The sequence below is a fragment of the Rhinolophus hipposideros genome (assembly GCF_964194185.1).
Source record: "Rhinolophus hipposideros genome assembly, chromosome: 10".
NCBI classification, from domain to species: Eukaryota; Metazoa; Chordata; class Mammalia; order Chiroptera; family Rhinolophidae; genus Rhinolophus; species Rhinolophus hipposideros.
Window position 1 is genome coordinate 25135999 of NC_138056.1, and position 15167 is coordinate 25151165.

At 32.3% G+C, this 15167-nt stretch overlaps 2 protein-coding genes across 3 annotated transcripts in view; both read left to right on the plus strand.

Moving 5' to 3' along the window:
- DCDC1 (doublecortin domain containing 1) overlaps positions 1–15167 on the plus strand; it is a 383234-nt gene that overhangs the window by 83398 nt on the left and 284669 nt on the right. The window contains exon 9 of one of the 2 annotated variants that reach the window (XM_081062445.1): positions 3330–3496. In XM_081062445.1, coding sequence (XP_080918571.1) covers positions 3330–3496 — 167 coding nt within the window. Of the gene's footprint in view, positions 1–3329; positions 3497–15167 lie in introns of those variants that run through there. The other variant, XM_081062446.1, reaches the window with a different exon arrangement.
- LOC308503272 (chromobox protein homolog 3-like) lies at positions 11960–12629 on the plus strand. The gene has a single exon (XM_081062447.1). The coding sequence runs from the start codon at positions 12073–12075 to the stop codon at positions 12592–12594; it is 522 nt and encodes a 173-aa protein (XP_080918573.1). The 5' UTR covers positions 11960–12072; the 3' UTR covers positions 12595–12629.

Here is a 15167-nt window from a genome sequence, read left to right on the forward strand (position 1 = left end):
ATTGATAAATTTAAGGAATGATTAATTCCCAACATTTAGCTAATAAAAATGTTGAGGACTTGCTTAATGAAAATATTGAAATTACAGAAAAGCAAAGTTCTTGCCACAAACATGTAAATAGGAGAAAGTAGGTAGAACAACCACCCTAAAGGCCTCAAACATAAGAAGAAATGCTGTGCATAGCAATGCAAGCAAATATTAAAGAAACATAGGATAATAGGATCCAGCTAACCTTGAATGAGGTAATATTTCTGAACGGCAGATTGAAGGAGAAGCTTATAGTTTGGAAAGACACACAAAATAATATCCTGGAGTCCATTCCCTGGGAAAGACATATATTATTTTTCATTAAATAGTTATGGGAGTCTTTGCTAAGCTCATAGTAGCATCGAGGTTTATGCTCTTTTCAAGGCTCAAAGGTATCTGTTATCGTTTCTAAATGATTGCCCTTATTTCTTGCACGTCTACGCAATAGTATTCTTTAACAGAAGGAAGTTTTGTTTCAAAAACAGAGAAAAGGGGAACTCTACATAAAAGAGAGAAAAAACATTGGATAAGAAAACTTATGCGTTTTCTTTGGTATAGAATATTATGACTAGCCATTAAAACTCTTCAAAAACAATTCACACTCATTAAAATCTATTGTTGAGTTTGAAAAGTCAAGTGACTTCTTTTTTTTAAATCAATTTTCTGTTATCTTTTGTAACTCTCATGTTAGGCCAACACTTCTTTTTTATGGAGAGTTCTTTAATTCCAACCGATTAATAAACTTTATTTTTTCAATTTTTTTCAATATATTAAGATGATTTATACTTCCTTTCTGAGTACTTAGGCATATCATTTTCTTATGTTTTCTGTACCTTCCTACTTAGTGGAAACATTGTTTGTTCTTGGAGTGTGCTTTGTCTTCCTTTTCAAGAAGATCATCAAAGTTACTAGTTTGCAGCTTCCATAAAGAAAGAGCTTTCTAATCCCTAGTTCAGAGGCTAACCTTTATTAGCACTCTCGTGGTTATAATGAGGACCTTGCTTCCAGCAGGGAGATTCTGGAATACTGAACAGATTATTCAACAAGTTCAGAGCAGATTCTGAAGTCCCTTATAAAACCTGCTTGTGAATACTTGCTTTCTTTGCTTTGCTGTTTCTGGTTTCCATAGTATTCCTAATTACATAAATCATGGGGAGCATGGGAGCTATTCCATCCAGTATCAATTCCGACACAGCTTGCATTTTGATATAACTTATGTGTTTTTTTTTCTTCTAAGCTGTATTTTTTCTTAAATTCTTATGGAGGGTACAAACTCTGAAAAAAACAGTTTTGTGTTAGAAGATCTATGAAATTTTTTTTTGGAATCCCTTGCACTGACATAAAGAATTGAAAGTTATTTGTAACAAGCATGTATGAATAAGGCAACAAGTGTAGAGAATCTGATAAAATTTTCTCAGGTTTCAATTCAAGATTAAATCTAGGATGTAAATCATTCAAGTTTATTACCTATTTGTCTCAATTTATTTAAGTTAATTTCAATTTAACAGCTATTTATGTAATGCCTCTCCACATTCAAAATTGTGCTAGATTAAATGAGTGTACTAATTAAAAATGTACAAATTAAAATCTAACACATAGTTATAGATGAATGTGTTAGCAGTTAACTAAAAGCACTGGTGATTCTTAAGCTAAGTTTCTTTAGGAAAAACTATTATCAAGATTGACTTATAGTGTACATTTTTTGAAAGATTAAGGAGTTACAATCCTGAAAATAAGTTTCTCTTTTACTTCTTATTTCTTTTATAATATATGTGATCTTATGTGTATTTTTTTTAAGTTCGAGGTATTTGTGATGATAAAATGTATGGAGAAAAGCAATTGCTCAAAGAGTATAAAAATGGTTTTGATGTGTGAATTTTAGGAATTTATTTTTAGGCTGGGTGAGTGCATTTTATGCTTACATCTGAAGATGTCTAGTCATGGAGTCATAATTTCCTTTTAACTTTATTTATAGTAGTCTTAGAAAATTTTAAACTCTATTTCCAATGTTCTCCTCAGTGTTGAATATATTAGAAAGAATTTAAATTGTGCTTTGGTAGAGAGTCGCAGAACTTACTGCCATAAAATGCATAGCTTTTTTACTACGAGCAAAATTCAGCAGAATACCACTAGCAAAGTCCATTTGCATAACTCAGCCGCTCAGCAGCTCAGTTGAACCTAATTGTAATTCAATTTCCAGATTGCTGTGCTAGGCTTCTCTGCATAAAATATGCAACATATGACATAACCAATGGCATGGACCTATCTTCTTTGCTGGTGATCTATTTAATTTCCTTTTTTTTTTTTTTTTTTTTTTTTTTTTAGCAAAAATATGTATCAGAATAAGGTAACCAAGCCATGTAGTTATTTTAAATGTTTATGTTTTGTCACATGTATACACTTAAGTAATGACTAAGTAAAACAAATGATATCCTTTCATTTTTCTGAGTTCCCAAGTGTGCCTAAAATGTTTTTTTATTTCTTTATTTCTGGCTTTTCAGAGGGAAATTAAATCTTAAAAAATGTTAGCTAGCTGGCATGTTATTTGACTATTTTACACTAGAAAGACTTCATAAGCTAATCATGTGAAAAAGTGTATAAACATGTCTGTCAAGTCCATATGGATGTTGCAATACAGGCCCACAAGTAAATATCCTCTATCTGTTTACAAAGCGCATACTGGAACAACATTCCTAAATCTTTGACTAGCTTATCTCCCAGAAACTTAAAAACAAAAGGTATGATAAAATGCGTGCTTAAGATTCTCTCCCTTTACTTTTAAACAGCCTTGCCACCCTGTTTTATGGGTTATTTAAGCAATAGCAATGACGACTTGAGTAGGATGGCTTATAAAGGTGTGGATTATATTTTATGAATAATTTCCAGAGGTGATGTTTTATAGACTCCTCTATGGGAAGCTATATACAGAAACAACATGGATCTTACAGTTTTATCAGGACAATGCAAGTAGATTTCAGCAAGGTTGGTTCCAACTCATCTGTGATAAATGAGAAGATAAGGCAATCAGTGCACACCATGACACTCTGTGCAGCTAGTTAGGCACACTTCAGAACTATTCAGGTGTGCTCACAAAGCTTATGAGTCTTGCATGGGGGGTGTCTCAATATAAATACATCCTTCATGGTGGCCACCAGTAATGCAGGAATTGCCTCTCTAAGACTTAACCTAGGTCAGATATAAATAATAGATGTTAAGAGTTAGCTCTGGTATTGGGGCTGTGTTCCAGGCAGTCTATTTCAGTCGGGTCAAAAGAATTTATTTTCCCTTATTTTCTCGCATAGTTCCTCTGCTCGAAAAATGCCTGCAAAATTCCATCACACCTTTGCGGGGACCTGTTTGGGTCTCTAAGGGAGAAGGTTTCAGCCCCTCAGGAGCTAAGATGTACATCCAAGGAGTTCTTGTGGCCTTGTACCAACGCTTAAAGTCTGCAAAAAAATATTATAAACAGGTGAGTCATCCCTCTTTAAAAACTGCTTTATTATATGTTTTAAAATGTACTTGGTTGTATAGAGGCAATGATTGGCATCATGTCATAAAAGAACCGTGACATGTATTTTGTGAGCTCAGTGCCCGTTAGGGAGCCAAAATGCTTCTTCTGTAATCTCAAAGCCAACAATAATGGGGCTAATTGTATCTGTCTTTTGGTATGGGATGTCATATGTCTCATCTTTTCTTGCTACATACTGTGCAAAGCAAAGGCAGCTTCTTATGTGAAAATTCAATAGACAGTTACTTTAAATAAGAAAATGAATAGCTCCTAAGGCATTTGATGGTTGAAATGTTCAGTCTTCTATTTTTTTGTTTTCCAGTATGAAATCAGAATTGCTATTGTAGAAGTAGGGCTAAAATATAACCGATTGTATTCTGGGAAATGAAATTGTGAATTAACTTCATATCAAGAGTTACTTACCTCATTTATGCTTATTTAATTGTATATTTCTGTACCTAAAAGTACAGAAATAGAATTAACAAATTTGAATTAGGTTCAGGTAGATTTTGTCCCTTAACTTCTAAGTATCCGTTCCATAATTGTGAGTGTGGGTGTGTGTGAAGACTTTGATATTTTTATAACTACTTATAGGGACTTCGATTTATTTTAAAGTAGAATTAACATTGTAAAGCAGAATGATTGATGGCATTTATAAAATAAAAATGGAGTTGCCACAGTTTTAGAATCCTCTTTGCACTTGGTCTTAAGCATAAAATTTACCACGTTAAATAAGGACTAGGTTTTACATTTCTAACTGGGAGGTTTCAGTTTAGAACTGGGCTCATTATCTCAGGCCACAGGCTGCTGAAAAATGAATATTTTGAAAGCATCATGCTATTCTTTGTGTTGTGGGGGGAGAAGAGAGGGGGAGGGGAAATGGGCATGGAATTCAGTCTCAGTGTTCACACAGCACCTCCTGCTGTCTGGTTTGGAAAAGAACAGCTTGCATTGACTGGAGGAAATTCTTGAACTAAGGTATCCAGAACTAGCAAGAAACATCTTCCCGTGAGAAACTTTTATTCTCAAATTGCGATTGTTTTGCTTAGTTAATTAATTCAGTGAATCCATAAGTGAGATTAATAATTATCATGAATAAGGCTATTTATAATAAGAAAAAAATAAAAATCCAATCTTATTTTTAAAATATTCTTTATTAAGCTGATATATATAAAACTGGTATAAAATGTTTTATTGTGTTTAAATTACTTTAATTGAAATATTATTTAACTTTTAAGATACAATGATATTATCAAATGGATTGTGACCCATTTAATCATAATCACTTGGTATTAAACGGTTTGATTCCACTTATTAGACAGTATAAAATTATTTAATGTTAAAGAAAACATGAGGCCATTCTCCAATGCAAGAAAAACACTGTTTATATCAAATCTAAAAAAATTTAAACAATTTCTAGATTTTATTAAAAGTGAGAGTGTTAGAGACAAGAAACAGCTCAGAAAGTAGTAATGGCATGTTTTTTTCTTCCATCGTCTTAAATAATTAAAACAGGAACAGAGATAAACAGTTGTATTAGATTGAAAAGAGTGCTGTGTATTGTGAGAAAAGAAAATGCTTTAAGAATTACTACTTTGAATTTAAAAGTTTCTTTATGACTCAAAATTGATGAAAAGTATATTTTATTAAAATAAATGTTACATGTAAATATGAACAAAAATTAACATTTTTAGTGTCTCTGAAATTGTCTGTATCATCAACATTATCCTAAATTTAGAAATATTTAAAAACCTACGCTCTTTGCCATTCCTAGCTAAGCCTTTTTTTTTTGCTAAGTTGTTATAACTTAACTTTTGCACTGAACAGTTTTAATAACACTTGTTTACATTTTTTTTCTTTTATACAAAAATGAAGAAAAAGAAATAGAAATTTGCATAGTATACCATTCGTGCAAATTTCTATTTTTTTCAGATATTCTCAATTATGTGTTTTCTTGAGTCTCTTTTCTTTTGTATTGTTACATCATGACTTAATTGACCAGTTTTGCGATGTTTGGAAAAGTTGCTGTAGTAGTACTATTATCAGGTCATCAGTGGTTAAGTGTTAAGCCTGGCAATAGCTTTATTTATGAGTAAGACTCAGCAAATATCCCTCTGTGCATTAATGAACTTTATGTGAACTGCATTTACTTCATTTGACCTTAGGGACACCCTTTTCTATTTAGCTTTATATAAGATTGTGTTAAGGAATCATTAGATAGGTAAAAATGGAGATGGATGATGTTTTCTATTTCCTTAACAAATCTAAGCTTATAAGTTATAGGACTATATGAACTCTTTATATCATTTCCATTTATACCACTTCTGAGATCATATATAAAAACAACAATATTGTTTTGCTAGGATTCTGTCAATAGATTGTAGACTTTGAGTCGATGTTTTGGAATTCCCACAGGAAATTTCTTTTAAGTAAACTGTGATCACATAGTTTTAAAAGAAAAGTCAGAACTACTGGTTTTATGTTTATGAACTTACTCATTTTTCAGGTTTTAACTTTAACTTGGCTATTATAGCATGCAACTGAATTAAGCCCACTTCATTAGTGTAGTCATACATATATACTGATTTCTATATATAAAATGAGATATTCTATTTAGGACATCTTAAAGTCACTTACTCTTACATTTATCACATTTATTTCCTTAAAAGTGGAAACATGGTAAAAATTGCTCAGAGCTCAGCAGAATCTATTTAATTGGTAATGTTTGAAGTAGCAGGAACTCGTCCCTATCAAATGCAGTTAACACTTTCGTAGATCGGGCCAGTTCCATCTCATTAGCATTCTTGTTCTGTCGTGGTGCTGTTGGTGGGGGTGTTGGAGTAGGAATGCCATTGTGTCGAGTTCCAGTGTTTGGGGACAAACACTGCTGTGGAAGGAACGTGTGAAAAGGCCACAGTGCTGTCAGTGAATGAAGAAGGCTGTGCTTTCTGTGTGCTTCAAGCAGGGAGGCTGTCATTCATAGGCCTAACACAGCTCAACAGAGGCCAAAACACAAGCCTGCACTACCTTTTAAAATGATATTAGTGATTTTTAAACATGATCTTCTTTATGTATGATCTACATAGAGCTTTTAGTTGCTGTCAGTAAACAAAATATATGTCAGTCTGTTCAGAAACACTGTAGGGATGCATAAAAGTCTATGGAGCTGGGCCAGAAAGCTATATAAATAATGATTCGGAATGGCTGATCTTAAGTACAAACGTGATTTTGGGGAAACATTCAATTCTGGAAATATCTTCCCCATTTGGATTCTCTTTTGAATTCTCCCTCCCCACCCCCGACCCCCCCCCAATCCACCAAAGTCCTGGAGACGTTTAGGTAATAAAAGCACAGTACTCTTCTTTTAAAATACAATTTTTAAAAGAGCTCATAAACATAAAATTTTAATCATTTAAAGTGGTTCACAGTAGAGCCTAATAGTTGTTATAGATTGCATGGCAATTTCTGAAATTCAGAGAGAAACAAATGAAATGAGTATCTAACTATAATATCTTAACAACCACCATCTTAATTATGAATAACATTATAGTCACTTTGGTACTTAAGACATGAAAAATTTGAAGGAATTTTTAACCCTACTCCTAATTTTCAGCAGTTTGGAAAGAAATGATCAACTTTGAAATTAAATTATCGCTTGTTTGATTACTTAAAAAAATAAACAGTAAAATACCCTCAAATATTTCTTATAGTCTTGGAGCATTTTCTAAATTCTGAGATTGTATTGGAAAAAAACTGATAATTTCTCTTTATGTCTGAAGCTTCAGTTTTATATTTTTGTAATTTTAACTTGGAAATATATACTTGGGCTATTTCTAATAGATCATTACTTAATGAAGTTTGTTAAAAAGTATAATATTCTGTCTAAGTGATTTAAGTTGTTTTGTGTGTGGTATATAGTTCTTTTTGTTTATCAATTTAAGTAAAGTACCTTTTTGAATGTTATTAATTGCTATTTCTGAAATCTCCATATTTGATGCATTGAGTTTAAAAATCTCAAACACCAAATTTCTATTTCAAAAATTATGTTTCATGTTTTAGACTGCAACTGTACTGTAACCTTCTAATTTGAGACATATAATTAGATATGGATATGACCATCCAACTTCAGCACATATTGATTTTTCAGTTTAAAACTGAAATGTACTTTATTATTACATTAAACTAACCTTTACCAAAGTATGTAGATTTTGTCAAGAAATTCATAGGTTAATGTTGGTTTACTTTACCTACACTTTCAATAAGTTTGATACTTAGATACCAATGATAATATTATAATTCTATTCAGAATAGATTTAGTTCAAAATATGCTTGAGTTACATTTAGTGCTGACAGAATTTGATTGTTGTAAAATGTATTTTTAAAGGAATCTTGGTATTATAATTTCTTACAAAAGAAGTATTGAAATTTTGTCTTTTCAGATTGTCTTTTCAGTTTGTCTTGTATCTTTGATCAAAATCGTGTATTGGTCCTAACATTACTGAAGAAATAACTATTTCTATTTCATTTTCTATATATACTTCCTTTAGTGTACCAGCTACTTTCCCTCCAGCTTTATTGAGATATAATTGGCATAGAATAGTGTGTAAGTTTCAAGATGTACAATATGATGATTTGCTACAGTTGTATATTGCAAAATGATTACTACAGTAGGATCAGTTAATGTCTCCATCACTTCACAGAATTATCTTCTCTTTTTTTTTTTGTGGTGAGAACATACGAGATCTACTCTCTTAGCAACTTCCAGGTATATAATACAGTCTTGTTAACTATAGTCGTTTGCTCTACCTTAGATCCCCATCTATATATACATTAAAAATTGTGCTGTTTTCTTGATTTAGTCTTCCTGGGGCAATAATCAAAATATTTCAGTTTTAAACTTCTTGATTCCCTTTGAAACCTTGGAACAAAATCTATAATACCTAAGCATAACTTACAATTAAAAACATTGAAATAATGTTACAGATATTTCAAAATGAAAACTACTTCTGTAGTTTCTGATAGGTAATTTTTTAGAATGTTAGATTGTTTGTAGATTTGAGTGATTGTTGAAATTTTTTCCCTGAAACCAAGCTACATTCTAGTTACTTTAAGTATTTTAAGAACCTTAAACTTGTGTCTTTTTCTAAGTGTCATGCTTTGAGCAGGCCTAACATCAGTTAAATGAAGTGAAAATTGCATTCTTGTCTTGATAGAGATGAAAATGGATTTCTGGTCATGAAATAGATGTAGTTGTCACTTTTTAAAAAAGGTGTCAGCAGTTTGCTTCAGTGAGTAAGGTGCCAATTCAGTATGGCAGTAAACTTGTGATCTGAGCAATCAATAAAATGCTTCAATAACTTCTGCTTCATTACACTTATAATAAGAGGCTATAGATCCGTGGCACATAAAATGTTGATAAAAAGGCTATGTGGGGACCGACTGTGACAATTTTCTTGAAAGTACAGTAAGTGCAATATTGCCATCTAGAGTTTGTGCATAGGTAATTATTACAGAGTGGGAGAAAATTACAATGAGATAAAACAAGAAATGATATTGAAACACTGTTTATTTTCCATATTTATTGATGACACTTTTCATGGAACATTTCATTTGATTTGTAATAAAGTTGTTTAGGTCACAAGAAAAAAATTAAATCTATATTTTCCTCTAATTCTTTTAAAATTATGCTACCAAATGTCAAATATGTTTCTCTGGCTTAAAATGGAACTTTTTACCATGAACACTAGTTATTAAATAAATCACTTTGAAAAAAATTAGACTTAAAAGATATTTTTCACGTGGTAATTCAGTTGTATAAATACAGAGAGCTTTATTTACATCTCAGTTGGGTGCCTTTCAATTCAAAATATTATCTTTATTAATATTAAACACTCCTTCAAAAAATAAAAGCCAATTTACCTTAAAAATGGTGCTTTAAAATAATTATATAGGAAGATGGACTTTTCTGATTATGTGATTATGAACATTTTTAATGAAGCGTAAGTTCCATTTGGGGATTATCTAAGAATATATCTTCATCCTTAAACCAATACTTTAAAAAGTGTCAGTTGACAATTATTTTTGAGTAATTAAAATTTGTTTAATTTAAAAATATTTTTGGATGAACTAATATGAAAAATACATTTTTAAATGAAGCATTATTGAGCTCTTTCTCCCTCTGGACTTGTGAATGAAAATGCCAGTTATATAATAGAAAATTTTTTAAACTTGCATTTGCATCTTTTATGATACTTAATATAAACAGTATGAGTATAGACGACTTAATAAGGAACGTTAACTGATTTGGAAAGGTTACTACTTTTGTTCTTCCATTTATCTATTTTTCAATTTGAATAGATAGCTTTTATAAGTTTATAGACCTGAGCGTTCGAAATCCCTGAGAACAATTTGGCATTAATAAAATAGTAATGCATTTTCCCCCCTAATATTATAGTGTGTAGATATTTCTTTTCTCATATGTCTACTTGTGAATGACTTTTATAATTGTAAAAAATGAAAATGAGTATAATATTAACTTATTTTCCTTTTCTGATCAAAGTTTTATCCTCAACCATTCTAATATATTATCTCTACTTATATATAATTTAAGACAACGCTTTAGCTAGATGAATAGCTCTCATTTTTGAACATTTTAATCATACTGAGTAGAAAATGTTGCATTTTGAAGCCTCCAAATAAGTATAGAATTGTTCTGGTAAATAAGTGAAAGTAGACCGGACAAATTTTCTTTAAATTACTCAACCACCGACAGGTATTATTGCCTATGACTCTTTTGAAATGAGAATAAATTTTATAGAGTTATAGCAGCAAAGTGAAAGAGTGTGTTTGATAGATTCCCTGAACAGTTTCAACACCCACAGGTATTATTTGTAAGAAAACAATCATGCCGAGTCTTCAGCTGGTTAGAGAGGGCACAGCATTCTATCTTCACCTGACATCCTATCTGTTCCGTCAACATCCTGGACCCCCTGCCTGTTACCCCCTCCTCCCAAAACAATAATGCTCACTGAGAGGTTTGTGTGAATGGACAAGAATATGAATGTTTTTTTTTTTCTTCTTTCCCTTGAAGAACTGAAACAGTATTGAAGGCATATTCTTAGGGGGAAGAAAACCAACCGTCTTGAGGATTGACTTGTATTTTCTATTTTCTATTCAAATTGATCAATATTGTCAGTGATTGTTAGTTAAAATCTTTGATTATTAAGGCTGACTAGTGATTAACGAAAGGGAGACTCCTAAGTATAAACGTTTTGGAAATTGTTGGTTTGCTTAATTTTATTAAAAGGCATATAGTGGTTTCCTTCACCTGTTGTTAATAGCATTAGTTAGAATACATAAGACATAACAAATTGCTGATTGTTCAATTCATCATTTGTTTGTATTTTATATATGTAACAAAAGATGGAAATGAGTATAGCGTTAATTTCTTACTCTCTTCGTCAAATTTTCTTGAGTTAACTATGCCAGAAAATTAATTCTACATAGTTGCCTAAAAAATAAATGTAACTGCATCCTATTACATTTTAAAAAGATTTCAAGTTCCTAAGCAAAGCCAATTATGCATGGAAAAAGGATATGGCAAGAGTTAATTTATCAATATGTGTCATTGGGAAGTAAATGTTGAAAGTTTCAGATAAGAGAATGGTAGCATAGATAAAAAGTACTGAAAAGACAACTAGTTTTAAGCTGTGGCATTAAATCTTCTAGAGCTGTATTGTCTGATACACTATCCCCATGTGGTTTTCAAATTTAAATTAATTATAATGAAATAATTAGTTCCTCAGTCTCACTATCCACATTTTAAATACTCAATAGCCACATCATCGTTGAAAATTCTATTGGACAGTACTGTTCTAGAACCAAGAAATTCAGTCTAGATACTGCAATTATACTTCTGGCATTGGATTCCACATTCTATGACTAACAGAATAACAAAGGATCTTTTACATTTGATCTGAGTTAAGTTCGGTGTTGGGTAGGTGAGATACTCTAGTCTTCACAAAACAAAACCAAAAAAACACAAAAATTGTGGGGAAAAACCCCAGACACACATAGGTCACAATCTATTTGCCATCTAACCACTGGGTGGGCACGTGTAGGACGCTCTTTCAGGATCTCTATAAATAGACTATACAGTGTGGTATCCTTGGGGATTATGATTCTGGCAGTCATTGAATTAACGTTATCTTGTTTGGTGAGAAAAGATCCCCCCTCCATGAAAAACAAACAAACAAAAAAAACCAAAAAAAAACTAGAGAACCAAAGAAGAAAATGAAATGTTGAAGTATTGAGGACTCCTTGTTTGCTCAGTCTGTATGTTAACCAGGGTTGAGAATACTGGAGAACTAGCCAAGACCTTGCCTTAGGAAGCTTACGTTCTTGTTTCTAAAAGATAATGCAGAAGGCGCGCAGGGCCGGAGACGCTGCAGACGCGAGACCCTGAGCACCTCCGAGGCGGTGAATAGCTCTTCGAGTCTGCAATAAAAAATGGCCTCCAATAAAACTACATTGCAAAGATGGGAAAGAAACAGAATGGGAAAAGTAAAAAAGTTGAAGAGGCAGAGCCTGAAGAATCTGTGGTGGAAAAAGTACTGGACCGACGCGTGGTGAACGGGAAGGTGGAGTATTTCCTGAAGTGGAAGGGATTCACAGATGCTGATAATACTTGGGAACCTGAAGAAAATTTAGATTATCCAGAGTTAATTGAAGCATTTCTTAATTCTCAAAAAGCTGGTAAAGAAAAAGATGGTACAAAAAGAAAGTCTTTATCTGACAGTGAGTCTGAAGACAGCAAATCAAAGAAGAAAAGAGATGCTGCTGATAAACCAAGAGGCTTTGCCAGAGGTCTTGATCCTGAACGAATAATTGGTGCTACAGATAGCAGTGGAGAATTAATGTTTCTCATGAAATGGAAAGATTCAGATGAGGCAGATTTGATGCTGGCAAAAGAGGCAAATATGAAGTGTCCTCAAATTGTAATTGCTTTTTATGAAGAGAGCCTAACTTGGCATTCTTGTCCAGAAGACGAAGCCCAATAATTATTTGCATTGCTTTATATATATATATATATATATATATATATATATATATATATATATATATATATATATATATATAAAATCTCGGTCTTGGTTTTTTTGATTTATTAGCGTAAAGAAATAACATTCTAATGAAAATCAAGTTTGATATGTTTGTTTTGAAGTAGTATTGGGAGACTCGTGGGGGGGGGTCGTTTTGCATCTATATAGCACTGGTTACTTTGAACAGAAGCTTTCTGTAGTTGCTTCCTTTATCAGAAAGGAACATTTGATGCCATGGTATATTTTTTCTTCTGTGTTAAATAACAGCTTTTCTAAATGTTGGGGGAAATCTCCACTGTCATTACTCAGTCAGAATTTGTATTTAACTCACATATGCCTAAGGATCATTCTGGGGTTTTTTGTTTATTTAGGGGTTGGGGATGTGTATACATAGAAATGGTTTTCTTCCTTTTTTTAACGTTTACAATAAAAAGCATTTCACGACCATGGATGAGCCCATGTTTCTGGGACGCCATCTACCAACAACCATCCCACCCAAATGAGAAAACTAGGCAAATCCTGGTGTGTTTTATTGAGGTGAACAAGACTTCCTCCTTTACAAGAAGTTGAAATCCTTTTGCTGTGTTGACTAAAGGGTCAGTATTCATGGAATGTGTAAGATTTCGTTCATGGAACGAAGGTTAGAGACTTGGCAGTTTAGGACCTGCTGGAATAAATGGGTGAACAAACTTATGATCTAAACTCTTTTTGACCTGCATGTTTTTTCTTTATCCCTGCTCATTTCTTACTTGTAGGCTTAATCTAAGTATTTGGATTACCGGTGCAGCAGAAGCCAGGAGAAACAATAACTGTAGTAATCAGAATGGTATCCAGCTGTATATTGTTTACTTTATTGTAAATACTGGTAAACAGTGGTCAATAAATAGTTTTATATTCAAAAAAAAAAAAAAAGATAATGCATACCCACATGAAACTTTAAGAAACATGCTTTGCAGTATATAATTAAGTACTAAAATTATATTTAGGTCAGATTCTATGTTGTATGGGAGTGTAAATAAAACAAAGATTAAAAACAGGATGTGAAAAATAGAGTGAAACATTTGAAGGTTGAAATGAACTTTAGAGGCCATCTAATCTAGTCCTCTAGTTTTATAGAGAATAAGTATAACAACAACAATAACAATACTGTACTTAGCAAACTGTGTTATTGTGAGGATTAGATAGTTAATGTATATAAAAACTCTTAACACAGTACCTGGGACATAGTAAATGGTCAGTAGGTGTTAGTTATCATCATTGTCATCATTATATGTACAATTATTTTTTCAGCTTCAGTGAGGTATAATTGAGAAAGAAAATTATAAGATATTTAAAGTAAACATGGTGAAAGATTCCCACCATCTGTTAATTAACACACATCACTATATACGATATCATTATATATAGTGAGAACATTTAAGTTCTACTCTTTAAGCAAATTTCAATTATACTATACAGTGTTATCAACTATAGTCATTATCTTTTACGGTATAGTCTTAGCCTTTATGCATTTTACAACTGAAAGTTTGTACCCTTTTACCAACCTCTCCTTTTTTTTCCCCACCGCCGGCCAATGGCTACCACATTTCTCATTTTGTTGGGATAAATTTGCCTTTTTTTTTTTCTTTTTAGATTCACATATAAGTGCTACCTTTCTTACTAATATTATAGATAAGGCAGTTGAGATACTTCTTCAAAATGAGATAGCAGGTAGAGTAGTAGTGGAACTAGAGCCCTGTCCTTGCTTTAGAGTAGGTGAGGAATGCTTCATTAAGTGAGATGGGGGAGAGATTGAAAAAGGAGACTTCTGTAGGCAATGGCATGAATTTGTGAATGAGTAAGATGTTTTCAAACAGGTTATACTTGATACAAAAAAAGGTTATTGGTGACCTTTGAAAGCAATGAAACCTTAGAGGGAATAGGGCTAAAGAAAGAATTAATGTTGAGGAAATAAGGACATTGGGTATAGATAAGACCTCTCAGAAGTTGGGAGTGGCCCATATTTTTGAGGTTCACAGTATATCAAATAAAGAAATGTCAAAACAGAATTTTAAAAGTTTTGGGTATATTTTACATGATTACACTTAAAATGAACTCTATCAACAACTCCCCAATATGACATAATTGTTCTATTTCTGTGATAATTACTACAAGAGTCTATAAATATATTAATTCATAAACCATATATGTAGTGTGGTCTGGTGATCGAATACAAATTTTATAAAGATTGTCTTCTTTGGTTGATTCTGCCACTGTATCTCTTTGGTTGTATGTCTAACTTTATTTGGAGGTTAGGAAAAAAGCTATATTTGTGGCCCATTTTGAATGTGAACGCAAGGCCACAAAGGCTTTCTTTAAACTCAGGATTGAAGTACCTGAAATCCTGGAGTGGACTGTGGAAGGGGAATGAAAGTCACTGAGTTTGGAAAGCATAAGCTTGAGTTTACCTTCGGAGGGAGATACGTGTTTCAAGAAAGCAAATTCACACAGACACCACACGAGATATGGAAAGAAGTATTTTTTAAATGTTG

Coding starts and splice junctions, on each gene's coding strand:
- LOC308503272 (XM_081062447.1), top strand. CDS start 12,073: ATGGGAAAGAAACAGAATGGGAAAAGTAAAAAAGTTGAAGAGGCAGAG.